The sequence below is a fragment of the Abramis brama genome (genome assembly GCF_963993115.1).
Source record: "Abramis brama genome assembly, chromosome: 16".
Lineage (NCBI taxonomy): Eukaryota > Metazoa > Chordata > Actinopteri > Cypriniformes > Leuciscidae > Abramis > Abramis brama.
Window position 1 is genome coordinate 23,660,887 of NC_139978.1, and position 15,983 is coordinate 23,676,869.

General features: G+C 35.4%; 1 protein-coding gene across 3 annotated transcripts; it reads left to right on the plus strand.

Moving 5' to 3' along the window:
- Positions 1-3,049: 3,049 nt before the first annotated feature.
- On the plus strand, positions 3,050-10,869 carry alx3 (ALX homeobox 3; the record flags this gene model as incomplete). 3 transcript variants are annotated; one of them, XM_084087241.1, is made up of 5 exons in its annotated part: positions 3,050-3,433; positions 7,036-7,307; positions 8,791-8,916; positions 10,028-10,172; positions 10,544-10,869. In XM_084087241.1, 5 exons carry the CDS (start codon positions 3,112-3,114, stop codon positions 10,549-10,551), a joined length of 873 nt encoding a protein of 290 aa, XP_083943367.1. In that variant the 3' UTR covers positions 10,552-10,869. The 3 variants fall into 3 exon arrangements, with proteins under 3 accessions (XP_083943367.1, XP_083943368.1, XP_083943366.1); XM_084087242.1 differs by lacking the exon at positions 10,544-10,869 and having other exon boundaries at positions 3,094-3,433; positions 10,028-10,521; XM_084087240.1 differs by lacking the exon at positions 10,544-10,869 and having other exon boundaries at positions 3,112-3,433; positions 8,791-8,853; positions 10,028-10,521.
- Positions 10,870-15,983: the final 5,114 nt, after the last annotated feature.

The window sequence follows — 15,983 nt, forward strand, 5'->3', positions numbered from 1 at the left end:
ACTGCATACACAGTACAGTATTCACATTAACAAAGACATATAAAGTGGAGTTTGGGGCTAATTGTCACACTTTTACTTCAGTGAATATTTCTTAGATTAGGTTTATTTTTAAAAGTCAAAATTCTAGGCACAATCTTTAAAGTCTGGGCTTTAACATATATATTTAACATTACACTATTATTGCCCAAAGGGAAAAAAAATATGCAGTTAAATGAACAAAAGTTGACCTTTTTTGACAACATGCCACAATCATGGGGCATATTGTCACACCTGTTTAAATTATATTATATAATATATAAAAATGTGACACCCAATCAGACATTTATGTTTTTTTGTGTGTGTCCTGAATTTATGCCAGTATAAGGTATTTTGTGTTCACTTGTTGTTTACCAATTTTATAAAAATTACACTATTGGAATTAGTCTGAAGAGTATAATAATTATTTAATAATTATTATTTAAAAAGTTTCGACTCCAAACCCTATGACGCTCTTGTGACAACCTGCCCCAGACTCCCCAATATGTATAATTTATGTTTAAATAATTACACGCATGAGTTGTATTGTTTTTAGAATGCATTATCTCTGTTCCTCCAACTTTCTGCAGTCCCGTATTAAACTCTCCCGCACGCGTGTATTTAATCATGTTCGCTGTACATGGCTGTATCATTTCATAGATAGGATGGTGGTCATTCTACTCAGAGGGTCTCCAGTTTTCACCCATTTCCAGAGCTCCCACAACATAATCTAAGTCATGTTCTTTATTAATTGGGTTACAAACATGCCCCTGCAACCACGAGCGGCAGGCCGGTCATGTCCTTTTGATTAACTTCTGCTCGGTAATTAACGGGGCTCCTGATGCCTTTTATGATCACTATAATGAAAGACGGCGTTTTTACTCTCTCTCTTTTTCATCTTCATCTCGTCTGTGCACGGCTAAATGTGGGCTGTTTGCTCAAGGCTTCCCTCAAATTATTATTTTTTTTTCTGTTCTCCTTATTTGTAACAAATATATTTACTCTCTCTCTGCCGATTACAAATTAGGACATGTACTTTTTTATACACAAACCGCAATAACCTTTCAAGTGAGATATATATATATAGCCTAACAGAAGGTTATGCAACAAAATAACAGAAAATAAGGTGTAGGCCTATGTTTAGTTTTGAAAAAGAATACGACGTCAGTGACATACAAGTGAATCAATATATAATAAAAATTGTACATTTTAAAAGACTATGCAGTTTGCAGTGCAACAAAACAACTTGTCAGAGGAAGTGATATGATCTCTTCCGTAGCCTATTCCCAAAGTATGTTAGCTTGGTGAATTCATCGTCGAATGAAACGGTTCTTATATGGGCTGATCGAAGCAAATGGACTTGATGTTTACACACTTGTCCGTCAGGTTGGCTCCATGCGGCTTTGATAACCAAAAAAACCCCCAAAAAAACGGTTAGACATCCTGGAAAGCAAGCCCTTTAAGTGGTCTATGTTTAGAGATCTATTGCAGAGATTTGAGCTGCCACGTCAATATCAACAGTTTTGAATTTCTTCGATCTCTGGATGTCCAAACTGATGCAACTCCACGTGGAAGGTGATTTTTCTTTCTTTCTTTCTTTCTTTCTTTCTTTCTTTCTTTCTTTCTTTCTTTCTTTCTTTCTTTCTTTCTTTCTTTCTTATTAGCTTGGATTAATTTGGTGGACAGTCTTATTCCTCAAACTTCTGAGTTTAAAGTCACTTGAAACTTAAAAGGACAAAATTTGTATTAAAACACTAACTTTTCTGCTGGGTTGGAGAAGTTGGATTTTTAAGGACCACAGATCGAGCAGAAAAAACTAATGGATGCAGCAGACTTTAATTTTAATAACCCTATAGTCTACAGCAAACCCTCTACAAAAAAAAAAAAAAAAAAAAAAAAGATGCAAGAACTAAGTGACATTCTCTTAATATATATTGATTTGAAAGTGGTTGCTTTGAGTAAAATTGAAGTGCTGTGCTTTTGCGATGATAGAAGTAGAAAGAAGTGAGTTGATCACATTGATACACTTTATATCAAAGATTGAAAATTTTCTGTAATGTTTAATAAAGATGCAACTGGATCCACGTTTTGATATTTTTTTTTTATTATATTAGTGATGCATTAACCCTACTTTATATCATCTTGTTAGTATGAATATGTTTTATCTGGCGGTGTCACCATCTCGCTGTTTTCTATAAATACATTTGCTGTTTTCTGTTAAACTACGGCCTTTGAAATGTTTCACAGATTTTGGGATATCAAACGTAGCCAAAGGATTTTTAATTTATTTTTTCCTGTCTGAAATTCTACATGTCTATGTCACAAATCTCAATTAGTCTATTAATTTTACTGGCCTTGTTTCACAAGGTTGTTTCATTCTGTAAATCCAATTACAATGATTTATTTGTACTTAAGACCTCGTTCATGTCTCGATGATTTAAAAAAACGATGCTTCTTTAACGCAGACTAGGCCTGAATTATAGGCCTATTTTGTCCATAGCATATAACCTAAAAAAAATAATGGCATTTCAGAAGCAGATAGCTATTTGTGTGGTCATATCCGTAAATGCAAAATATCTTAATTTTGTCATCGATCCTTTATGTAGATGCCATAAATCATAATTAAATTCATTCAGGTTCATTTTTATAGCCAGTGCGCGACCACTTGGCTGATCCCTGCTTTGATTGAGTTATGACAGGCAGCGTCACGCGTAAAATGTTCCTGGACCGAAACTCATCAAATCTGGATTAACTTGGGTGATTTAAAGTTATAAAGGCTCAGTTGGTCACAATTACTCGATTTAGTCACATTGTCCTATCTCTCATAACAAATTTGTTTTATAACTGAAAATGTTTTGGAGGTAGACTAAATGGTTAATTGACAGGAGCCGCACGTGATTGATTTCTGGGCGTATTGAATCAGATCGCTGTCTCACTCCCTCCCAATTCACGGGTCTTTGTTTCTGATCCTCTAAATCCCACCCACTTGAAATGAAGAGGTGGAAAAAAAATCCCCTACTCGCTCGCTACACTAACGTGTCCCCTGTTAATAGCATCCTAGTCCACTATTTGCGCTCTCGTGCTCGGGACGAGGTGATGGAGGCTGAGAGTTGTTTGTCTTTCTCCTCGCCTCCAAACAGGATCACGCCGGAGAATTCACCCGGTTTGGAGCATAATTCCGGCTCTTTCTTTCAGTGTGACGACCTTCAAAAGTCTCCGCATCTTCCTCTAGCGCATCGACATGAGTTTTTTATGGGACGCTACGCGGACGGCGGCTCCGCGAACTTTACGCACGGCGTCAGCACAACTCCTCGCGCCTCGCCTGGAAAGCATACCAAGTTTTTGGAGAATATGAATCAGGACCAAAAACCTTCGATCACCGAGAAGAACTCGTCATTTTATGAGACGAATTCCGAAGGTAAGTGACTGTTGTTTTGGTAGTTTGTAATATAGCCTACCAAACGCTATAATAATAATAATAAAAATAATAATAATAATTCTCAATTAAAGTTTAAAAAAACTTTTCAAAAACTCCGTCTGAAAGGCCCCATCTCAAAACAACCAAGATGACTATGTTATGTGACAAACCATTCATGTTTTTAACTGACCCATAATTTGTTAAAACTTTATGGCAAATTGGATTTTTCTTTTTTTATTATTATTTCATTTTCCCTTAAAAAGATATCAGATCTAATAAGTTTATCTGTGATGATTAGAGATAGATTTGGCCTATTTTAATATTTAATTTAATTTTTCATTTAGTCTTTTCGGTCAATCAGTGGGCCTATTTCGTTCGATCTGGAAACTTAAGCAGCGTTTTTGAAATGGTAGGCCAAATGTCATTACTAATGTAATTATTATTATTATTTTAGGAAATTAGCTAGTTCTAAATATAGGCCTAATAATCGAATATTAGGCTACTAATAAAAATAGGCTATACAGATCTCAATAACCAAACAGTAAATACGTAACATTAATAAGGCTATTAAGAAAAATACTAACATCTTAAAAACAAGCATAAGACAATACACTTATAAAAATAAAATGTATTTAAAACTTTAGGTTCAACAAAGAAACATTAAAAACCCCTTTGGCCGTGTGGTCGTTTTACGTTTTTTGTTTGTTTTGTTTTTTGGAGAAATGAAAAAAGTTGATGTTTGGATTTTCAGGTCAGTGTATTCGTTGATATTTTCATAGAACGTTCTCTAAATAACTACAAAATTATTTATTTATTATTATTTTATTTAGGCTATTTTGCTACACTTAAAATACTTATGTTAGGCTTTAAACATGTTTACTTATTTCAGATTGTAGAGACAATTGATCTCAAATTTTATTATTTTGTAGGGAAAAAAAGATTGACCCTAAATAAGATTTATTTTTATTTTTTTATATATATATAGGCCTATATATATTTTTGAACAGCTGAATGATTTCTTCAGGTTGTAGAATTATGTATTTTAGATTAAGTTCAGGCCTGTACAGGCCAATATCCATGGCGCGTTTCGTCCTCAGACTTTTCCATATTATGATAAAAATAAAGCATTTAGAAAGTTCTAGATTATATAGTTATTTTAACAGGAGTTTGAATAACCCTCGAAGCGATTTAACGTTTTCTTCCCTTACCGGACTGGAACGATTTATTTCAACCACAAGTCCCAATTTATATAGCAGGACTAAAATATTGCGATGTGAAGGCCTAATGCTCAGAAACAATATTTATTCAGATTACAGCATTCAAAACTGGATTTGTCTGCGCAGTTTTGAGGCCTGTCTCGTTTGCTTTTAAATGCCTTATACAATATATTGTCACATATAAAGACGAACATTGATTTTCCTTGGAATAACAGATTGTAGGAACTAGGATGCTTGAGGATTCTAAATTCGTTTAATTTATGAACGATATTGTTGATACCATTTTCCATAACTCAACTAGCAGTTTTCCATTTCTGAAATAACTTATTTGTTTTAAGATCATGAGATTTGTTCAGCCAGTAGGCTATCTTTAGCCCTTTAATTGGGAACCATACCTTATGGGGGGGTGGGGGTATATACCCTAAATATAGCCTGGATTTGATTAGTCAGAAGGAACTAGTTCTGAAGGCAACATTATAATACCAGGTCAAAAGAACATTTCAAAGACAGGTTGTCTTTTGGCTTACAGTATAAGGAACAGAAAAAAATGCAGGGCTGTTTCAAATATGACTGGAGTTCTGGGAATAACTTGTTTTTGATACATCATTGCACTTACTTTATTATCTACAGGCCTATTCACATAAATACTATTTTGTCATTTTTACAATAATTTATTTATCAGGCTTTTGAAGGTCAGTAGACATATTGGGATATATTTATCCCAAATAAAAATGAAAATGGATAAATATTTACATAGTACACATTACAGAACCTTATAACTGTTCTTGACAGTTTTTTTTTTTTTTTTAGTTCCTAAACTATTTTAAGAGATCAAATATAATGCACTCTTTTATGTAGCTCTGTAAATGACTTCCTCTGTTTTGGTTTAAATTAAATTGAAGAATAATTCACTTCTGCTACTTGTAATCACTGAGCAAAGAGACACATTGAGCAGTAAAGCAAACTGCCTGAGGATATTTTATGACCCAAGGTCAGATGTTTTGAATATCTAGAGAAATTATAAGTTCACTCTAATTCAGATGGAGTAGAGTTCTTGTGAGGATGCCGAACAGCATTATTATCAAACAATATTATGAGCTGAACTATTAGGAACTTTAGATGTGCCTTTTAATATAATAATTGTTAATAATCGTATTTATTAACCTACATTTTATAGAGCCATACTTTTGTCATTTTATTGACCTATGATCATGGTTTAAACATTATCTCTCCATTCTATGCCTCCGTTCAGGCAACTATGAGAAATTGCACAAATATATCTGATAACATGAATCCAGCTACATCACTTAGGGCATGTTTTATTTATTTTTCAATAAAAATTGGGAATACAAATATTGCATTACAATTTTTCTCAACGTCTCACTATTTTGGAAAGTAGTCATGAAAGAAAACAGCCTTCTAAAGCTAAAGCTCTATGGTTTATTCCTTTTTAAAACAGCACTTTCCATCCTTTATATTCTCTTGAGAAAAGCAAACACGTCCTGTTTGAATTATGTTTATTATTATAGTGATTTTAACAGATCTTTTTTGTTGTTGTTGTCTATAAAATTCTCTGACTTCTTACAAACTTTTAATCTGTCACATCATAACAGTGGATTTTGTAATGACATGCTTTTTTATTGCATTATTCAAGCAAGCATACTAGCTAGCAAAAATTGCAACATTCACTCTAAACTCAAGCCATTCAATATCAAGTTTCAAGCTAATCAAAACAGTAAGCTCTACTGACAGTGTGTTTTATTATCCCTTTTAAAGTATGTGGAATACTCAAAAAAAGACAGAATATTTAAAGGAGAACATTTCTGTCTTTACGAGGTTGGTTAAATAGTATTTATTATAAAAAGCAGAGATATTTTTGATTTTATGTGCCGGTTGCACACCATTATTTAAATCCCAGTACATTACATAAGCACTGTTGATGTACAACATAGCTTACACAGTTTACAGTAGCATATACAGTGATTGCTATTCATTTATCACATATCAACAATGTGTTTTTAGCAAAAGTTATATTTAGGGAATATATTAAAATGAAAGCCTGCATTTTAATTGGTCTTTTTATTATTATTATTATTAGATATATAGATACTGCATTATAATTGTGTTTGCCGTTTAATTAAAACTCACATAGTTGACGTGCTTTTTTTGGTTAGTCTAATGTCGCTTAGCCATGCCAGACAGATATCACATGATGAAATATTCAGGCTATACATAACAATTTAAAATGTCATTGACAGCAGTTGAGGAGACAAACTCAGAAATTGATGTTTAATTAGCCTGCACAGTATTTACATATTTTGTTAGAGACTAAATGGTCACTGATCTGCATTTAGTGGCAAAACTTGCCTGTTTGTAACTCCGCAGGAGAGAAAACCCTACCCAAGACCCTTGGCTATCCTGCATTAAATTCAGAGTGCTGTGGAAAACTGAAAGAGCCGTCCCACGAACTAACTGGAGACTCCATCGCTGACTCCATCGACCTTTCAGGCAAGAACAAGAAGCGGCGAAACCGGACAACTTTCAGCACCTTTCAACTGGAGGAGCTGGAGAAGGTCTTTCAGAAGACGCATTACCCAGATGTGTATGCTAGGGAACAGCTGGCACTGAGAACGGAGCTTACAGAGGCCAGAGTGCAGGTGCGTTCGACTCCACCTCCTGGGACGGGTTGTTAGCTATGTATGTAAGAGGAATGAAAGATTAAATAAAACTGGTTTATATTAAAACAATCATGATACACTCTATCGTTCAAAAATGTAGGGTCCTTATGCTCACCAAGGCTGCATTTACTTAATCAAAAATACATTAAAAACAGTAATGCTTTGATATGTTATTACAATTTAAAACAACAATCAATATATTTTAAAATATAACTTATTTGTGTAATGTCAAAGCTGAATTTTCAGCATCATTACTCTTCAGTGTCACATGATCTTTCAGAAATCATTCTAATATGCTGATATGGCGCTTAAGAAACATTTCTTCTTATTAGCAACGTTGAAAACAGTTGTTGTTCTTCTTAATATTATTGTAGATACAGAAGAACAGCATTTATTTGAAATAGAAAGCTGTTGTAACATTGTCAAAGGCTTTACTGTCAGTTTTGATTAATGTATCCTTGTTGAAAAAAGTATTCATTTCTTCAAAGTAAACTTTTCAACTGTAATTGATTAATATATCTGGATACTACTCTGTTGAAAATGAATTGATACAATTGTGATTTAAAGGGTTAGTTCACCCAAAAATGAAAATTATGTCAGTAATTTCTCACCCTCATGTTGCTCCAACCCCGTAAGACTTTCGTTCATCTTCGAAACACAAATTAAGATATTTTTGATGAAATTTGAGAGCTGGCTCACTCCTTCAAAGGCCGCTAGGTAATTGATATCTGCCGGCCCAGAAAAGTTAGCAAAGACATCGTTAAAATAGTGACTACAGTGGCTCAACCTTAAGTTTATCAAGCGACGAGAATACTTTATGTGCGCAAAAATAACAACTATTAATTTTCTTCTGTGTGGGCCTCTGAGTGAGTTCACGTGTAACAGCGCAGTGGGTTGTACGTCAGAACGTAGGCTCACTATTGGCCAGCATCACACACATGACCAGCGTTGGCCAATAGGGAGCCTACGTTCTGAGACGTACAACCCAGAAGCACTGCGCTGTTACACTACGTCAACAGCTTAGGAGAAAGACATGGAAGAGAAGAGATGGTTGAATAAAGTCGTTATTTTTGCGCACAAAAGGTATTCACGTCGCTTGATAAACTTAAGGTTGAGCCACGGTAGTCACTTGGACTATTTTAACGATGTCTTTGCTAACTTTTCTGGGCTGGCAGATATAAATTACCTTGCAGCCTATGAAGGAGTGAGCCAGCTCTCAGATTTCATCAAAAATATCTTAATTTGTGTTCCGAAGATGAATGAAAGTCTTGAGGAGTTGGAACAACATGAGGGTGAGTAATTACTGACAGAATTTTCATTTTTGGGTGAACTAACCCTTTAAGAAAAGATCTATACATTTTACATGAGACAGAGGTGTTTCATTCAGACAGGGCTTATACTTCAGCTTCACCTTCAGCCAATCAACCAAAACTTTAAATGAATAAATGTGTTCTTTCCCCAGGTGTGGTTCCAAAACAGACGGGCCAAATGGAGAAAAAGAGAGCGCTACGGGAAGATGCAAGAGGTGCGAAACCACTTTGCTGCTACATACGATATCTCCCTTCTCCCTCGCTCCGACACATACCAGGTACACACACGAATACACAAACACAGAAGACACACAGAGCTTTAGAACAAGTATTTCAACACACACTGGGGAGCTGCTTTGGTTTGGCTGGGGATATAGTGAACATTGTAACAAATTATATTTGTTGCCAAAAACATTGATTGAATTTAGTTTTAGGGGCCATTTACACAACACCGATTTCTTTTATTTTTTTAATTTAAGTTTTTATTGCAAAGGGAAAAAAATACACATCTGTTTATGACATTTGTCACTTTTACAGCTTTACCGGCTTACAATTATATTCATTAATCAGGAAAAGCAAAACTCTCCAGTGACTCAAGTTCTTCATATAAAACACCTCAATGTATCTCTTTAAGCTATCCTCAGTTTCAACACAGAAACTATTTAAAAAGAAGGGGGAAGTAGTCACATTACTCATAAAAAAGAATAAAGAAAGTAATGCTAATAAAGAAAGAAAGAAAACGTTAATTCTATATCAAAAAAGTATTTGGTTCAATAGGAGTTGTATACTCAATCCATTTGGACCAGAAATCAACCAATAAATCCTTATGAAAATTCACACAAAATGTAATATATTGAAAATACTTTTTAAAACCAATCCATTACTGTTGTGGATGGGTTAGGTTTATAACAGCTTCTAGTTTTTCTAAACATGTATTTGTTCCTCCTTTCCCTGGAAACCATTGACACACTGCCCAAGTAAAGCCCTAAACTGAAATCAATTGAAGTGCCTTGAATCTTTTCTAATACAGTGCATATCTTTCCAAAAACGTGATGTTCGGGCATGTGAAAGTGGTTGTATGGCATCCTGAGAACCACATTGTTTCCAACAATTTGCATTACCTAAAAATACCACCGTTTTCAACTAAAAATGGAAATCTTTTTTTAGTTAATTTACATGACAACAGCACTTGGGAGCCTGAAACCGCAAACTTTTGAGAACAGGTTTCAAAGTGCTTTTTTTTCTTTCCAATATGATAACGTATGTAAACTTCTCAAATACTTTTTTATTTGCTTTTTTATTTTTCAGACAATCATCATTAATTCTAAGATGTATTAGAATAATTCACTAATGTCTTTTTTTGTGTTTTTCTATTTAATGTCCACATAGATGCAAAATACCCTATGGCCAAGCAGTGCGGGAACGGGAGGTGTAGGCGGAGCGGCCAGTGGTTGTGTTCTGGGCACGGAAAACATGGCGTCATCCTGCATGACCCCTTATCCCCATCCTCACGGCAACCTACCCGGGCTTATGGGTATGTCTGCATCTGCAGGCCATCCTCATCATCATCATCATCATCATCACCCAACCCACCATCCTAGTATAAACGGGATATACTCACTCCATGGCTTCCCAGGAAGCCTAGGGGCCCATTCATATGAGCCCGGACCGGAGTCTGAATACAAGGCCTCAGGTCTGGTGGCCCTGCGCATGAAAACCAAAGACCCCGGGAGCCTGTTATCCTGGCCGACATGACCGTGCAGCTGCAATTGCGATTGCGATGACATCACTGAGCCAACAAACATTTAGCATGCCTGCACATACCGGCATGTTAGTGTTACTCAGAAACACACAACTGAAAGACACTATTTTTAAACGCTCAATGTACCCATTTCTTTTTTGCAGGCTTCTAGATGTTTTCACGGCAAAGAACCAGCTTGTGCCCGGACTCTTTGTGTTGATCTCTTTCCCTATGGAAGCGTCTCATTTGTTTGTGTGATTTTGTTGAAACTCAGTGAGCCATAATGGGCTTTGCACACAACTTGCCTAACTATAAAATTCTTTCTGGGATACTAAAATTGTAAAAAATGTGTAATATTAATTACCAAAGAGGATGTGCAACATGTTTATTTAAGTATGTTAATGTTAATCTCATAGTTTCAGTGTATGCAGTGTTTTAGCCCCATTATGTATATATGTAGTCCCAGTCAATAAATGTTTTTACATTTCCCAAATTTGTGCATTCAAATATGTCACCACTAAAAACACCAACTGTGTGCTTCTTTGGCTGGAATTAAGCATCTCTTCATATAGATTGCATTTTGTGTTGCTGATTGCTCAATGCTTATTCTAATTAGGAAACGCATGATAGATATATTGGTATCATATTGGTTATTGCTGACACGGGTTTTTTAATTTAATGATTTTGGCCTATATTTAATATCTACTTAAGCTTGCTCATTTCTCCAAGTTTTACATTTAGATTACCTTAGCCATCATCTAATGCTTAATCTAAAAAAGAAAGACAGAATTTAACAACATTGTTAAATGTTGTCTTTAGCAAACATCAGAATTTCATATTGAGCATTATAGAGCTACCCAAATTCACTTGCTGCATTAAACATTTTTTTTTGTAGTGTTTTATTTTTAATTTATTTAGATAAAATTGTGCAGATTTAAACTCTAATTTTAGTATCAACCAAAAATTTTATATTCATGCATCCTTAATTCTAATTTGAAAATATATTTGGAATGTGTGGTTTTAGTGTAACATAGCAAATTAAACAGGCCCCGACAACTTTTGGAACCATACAAGCATCTCAAAATAGTCTAATGCAAGAAAAATATTTTGTGTGCCAATTCTTTAAGGCTAGTAACCTTTAGATATGCGTTTGCATGTAAGGTGAAACGTTTTGTATTTGAGAGAAGACATGGCCATCTAATGTGTAATTTTAAATGTGTGTTTTGCTGTAGGCCGGCTGGGAAGGCTGTCAAATGTCACTCGATACATCAGCAGCATGTGACACCACTGCTAATGCAAAACCAACTAAGTAACCACAAGCCCTTCACTCCTGGACTGATGATGGATTGCAAGGTTTTTCTCTGTCGTACCTATCAATTGAGGTCTGGGGTCTGACAGCAGAGCAGAACCACAAAGCCTAATGAATTATGAGTCAACTTACATGTTATGCTACTGTTTAATTCAAAAGTCTTGGACAAAAATCAAAATACTTAATTTTCCAGTGCACGCTTCAAGTTCTTGAAGCTGGCTCTGTTGTTGAATGTATTGGATAAAGAATAATAATAATGAAAATGTTCAGAATGCACATAGGCCTCAATATCTAATCAAACTCAAATTCAAATTCTGCCTGGTGAAAACATATTGTCACATATTAAATTTTTCTGACATTGGCTTTTAACTAAAACCCTGTCCCTCATAAGAGTATACAGTTGATCGTGTTTGATGTGTTTTTGGAATCCCGATCCAGTGGGAAATAGCTGAAGTTAAGTGCAGTTCTGTGACCCAGCAATGGGACTGGTGTGGGTTATTCAGCTCCATCTGGGTTTAATGACCGCATGCCAATCCTGCCAGCCATTCTTTCAGGGTGATTCACTTCATTTAGATGACACATTAGACGAAATTTTTCGAGATGAAAAAAAGCTGCAGTAACATGATTTTCAAAGCTTCTCTCGATTTCCTAATTCTCAAAATGGGAACAGATCGACAGTCTCTTTGGGGCAAGCATTTCCTGCTGCTTCTTTCCTTTGTGCATTGAGAATGACAGAAACGCTGGATCACATTAAGTGCCAGTTTAGCTGACCGTGCCGTGTTTTGGAGAGAGCTGACATGTGGTTCCAATAGAGGATAGAAAGGGAGGCTGACAGAAACAGAAACTCTCTCCACACCCACAGCTTCGAATTCCAGCCTGATCTTTCAAGAAAGGGGAGCCAGCTCCAGCTACACATGCAAACTGATTAAATCCCTGATTAAAGGATGTGATAAAGAAACACAGTTCAGGAACACAAGAGAAGCATAATAAGAACTACAATGAAACTGGCAGGATGAAAAGCATACACAAAGACAGTGTGTGCTAATTATTGTATGCTCTGATAGGACGGACACGCAATATAAACGTACACAGCATCTCAATATTTAACATTAACCATAAAATAGCCAAAAAGTATTGAGTTGACCTGTCTTGATGACTAGGCCTGCAGCAGTTTGAATGACAACTTGGCTGTTAACTGGCAGATAACCACTCTACTTAAACAAAAATTTAGGCTAGATATTGGCCTATAAACAATTTTTTTTATTATATGATGTGTTAGCTTGTGCTTTGTGCATTTAATCCTTATTTGTAATACACAAATTATTTGTAGCCTATAGAAAGCATTTATTAACATTTTTTTTAATCGCATATTTGCTCTCTTTTTGACCACACAAGAAACATTCAAAGCATTTTTTATTTTTATTTTTTTGCATGTATCACTCAAAAAAATGCTGGGTTGTTTCTGTAAACAAATTGTTGGGTTGATTGTGCTGGGTCAAAAAGTTGGGTTGTTTGGGGGTACTGTAAACACATTATTGGGTTGCTCATGCTGCACTGTAAAAAATCCAACTTACATTTTGTATGACAAACTCAGTTTTTAAAGTTTATTCAACTATTTAACATAAAAAAGTTGAGAAAAGTTGAGATAACTCAAACACCTAAGTTGAGAAAACTCAAAAATGTCCTGCAGCTGGTTGCCTTAAACTTTTAAGTTTTCTCAATTTTTTTTTTTTTTTTACAGTGTGGGTCAAATGAGTTGTAAGGGGGTCATTCACAAATAAACCGCTGGTTGGGTTATTTTGACCCAGCAACTGGTTATTTTTTTCATTCTTTGCGGAACTTTCTGGATTCTTCACTTCTGACTCGAGGAGCACGCCACTCGGAGCAGGCAGTGTTTTATGGTAAGTTAATATGAATGTTTACTTATATTTTTAATAAGTTGTGGTGGTAGCAGCAAGCTAATTTCACTGTTCAACATAGTCTTTGATATGGAAGTGTCGGGGGTAAGGTATTTATTCTGTGAAACATTAATTAGCCACAGCTAGCCGGTTAGAATTTTTGACAAAATGCCGCATCCCTTATTTGAAATTAAACTAGCTATATATGCAGCCTTTTTGAAATATGCAGTTTAAATTCAAAATTCATCATGCAATTATTGTAGGCCTATTCATTGTGGACGTTGCGTGGCCTATTTAAAAGTGAGAAAAGCGTTTTGTATGAAATCCATAAGCGCAGTAAGTTATCCCTCACAGGGCTCGCACGTAAAATCAGCGGGAAATAAGTCTCAATGTAGGCTAGCCAGTGAGTTGTGAGTGAAAAGTCTGCTGGCGTAGTTTTAGAAATACTCGTCAAAAGAAGTGACTGAGGTAAGTTCCAGCACAGTCTGCGTGTGTTTTCTGTAATGTCTCGACTCGAACCATCGTTTCTGCCAAAAAAAAAAAAAAAGGCTTTAAAGAGCTTGATATAGCCTAGTTTTTTTTTGTGTAAATGTATGACTTGAAATCTTTTATAAACATCGACTGAGGAAAGGAGAAATAAATGGACAGGCGCCAGTTTTGAGAAGAAAAGTATACCCGTTTAGATGAACGAATGATCGTCAATATTTAAAACTTAAAAAATGTAAACTTACACGATAGCCTACCCTACCACCATGTAGCCTATGTCATCTTTCATTTTATTGTGTGTAACATCTAAACGAGGCGATCATCAACGCTGCCAGTCAGGAGATTAACAAGCATCTTTGTGGGTTTGTGAGTTTTAACGTTAAAGACAATATCAACATTACAGTAATATTTTACTTTTAATAAAGTAATGTTTTATTTTAATGCCTTAATGTTGATAATATTATATTATATTACTCTTTTATTATTACTATAATTCAGTTTGCAAATACTGAATACACATTATTGCAATAATTTTAATTGCATATTCAATAATAAATTGATACTTCCACAAAAAAAGCTTAACTTGCATGTCAGTTTTATTGCAACCTCTATGATTGCAACACTCTAAGTGATTGTCCGGGAAGCAGACACACTCTGTCAGTTTAAATCTAGACTAAAACGCATCTATTTTACCTGGCATTCATATAGAACATTATACATTATTCAAATCAGTTAAATGATTATTAGGCTGCATAGGTCAGCCGGAACCGGGGACACTTTCCTATAACACCTGATGTACTCATTATTTAATAAGAAGAATGGCATCTATGCTAATGTTTGTCTTTCTGTTCATTCTAAAGTTTACTGAAGTCAGCCGGATCCGGGCCGTATCCAGATCAGAAGGTGGACCTGCGCCTGGACCCATCCATGACGCATCCCTGAAGTGCCAGCCTCATCAACCCTTTGAAGGCCTCATCGACACGACTGATCCTCAACAAACTCATCTCCATACCGGTGTAATGACACCGACTTCCAACCAGATGGAACTGGATAAATATTCTGAATGTTCTTATTCAATCTGACCTCTGACCTGTAATGCTGCCTGAATCATAATTATACACTGTTCGCTCGATAGCCAGAGGAGAACTGAACGACTGAGCCTTCTTCCCAAGGTTTTTCTTTCTCCGTTCTGTCACTGATGGAGTTTTGGTTCCTTGCCACTGTTGCCTTGGCTTTTGGCTTGCTTAGTTGGGGACATTTAATATTCAACAATATTATTGATTTGCCTTAAGGTGGACGATGGCGCAATTTTCATCTAGAAACAAACTTTGTTATATTATATTTATGTTACAGTATCACTGTGCAACTGCTTTGATACAATCTGTATTGTAAAAAGCACTATATAAATAAAGATGACTTGACTTGTGTAATCAACAGGTGAGGACCAACATGGTTGAATATTTACAAAATGAGATGACTTGTGAATTGCTGCACATTCTGTGCCTCAGGAATGAGACGAGGGGGACATGTCAGACCTTTGACATTGATTAACATTTGTATTCGATAAAGAAAAGTATTAAAGAAATGTATAAAATAAAATAAAAATGAGATTGAAATCACATAAACAGTGGCCTCTCTGGTTTATTGTATTACAGAGATAATAATTATTTTACATTCGTAATATAAAAAATATTTGTTAATAATGTTATTAAGGTAATGAGACAAGAAATAACCCAGCACATGAGTAAGACTTAACCCAGCAAGAGGGTTAATTTCACCCACTGGTTGGGTCAAATGAATGACCCAGAAATATGGGTCAAATGGTAAAACCCAGCACTTGGGTCAAACCAACCCAGCACGTGTTCTGTCCAATAGTGACCCAGCGGTGTGGTTAAGGTTGGGTTATTTTTT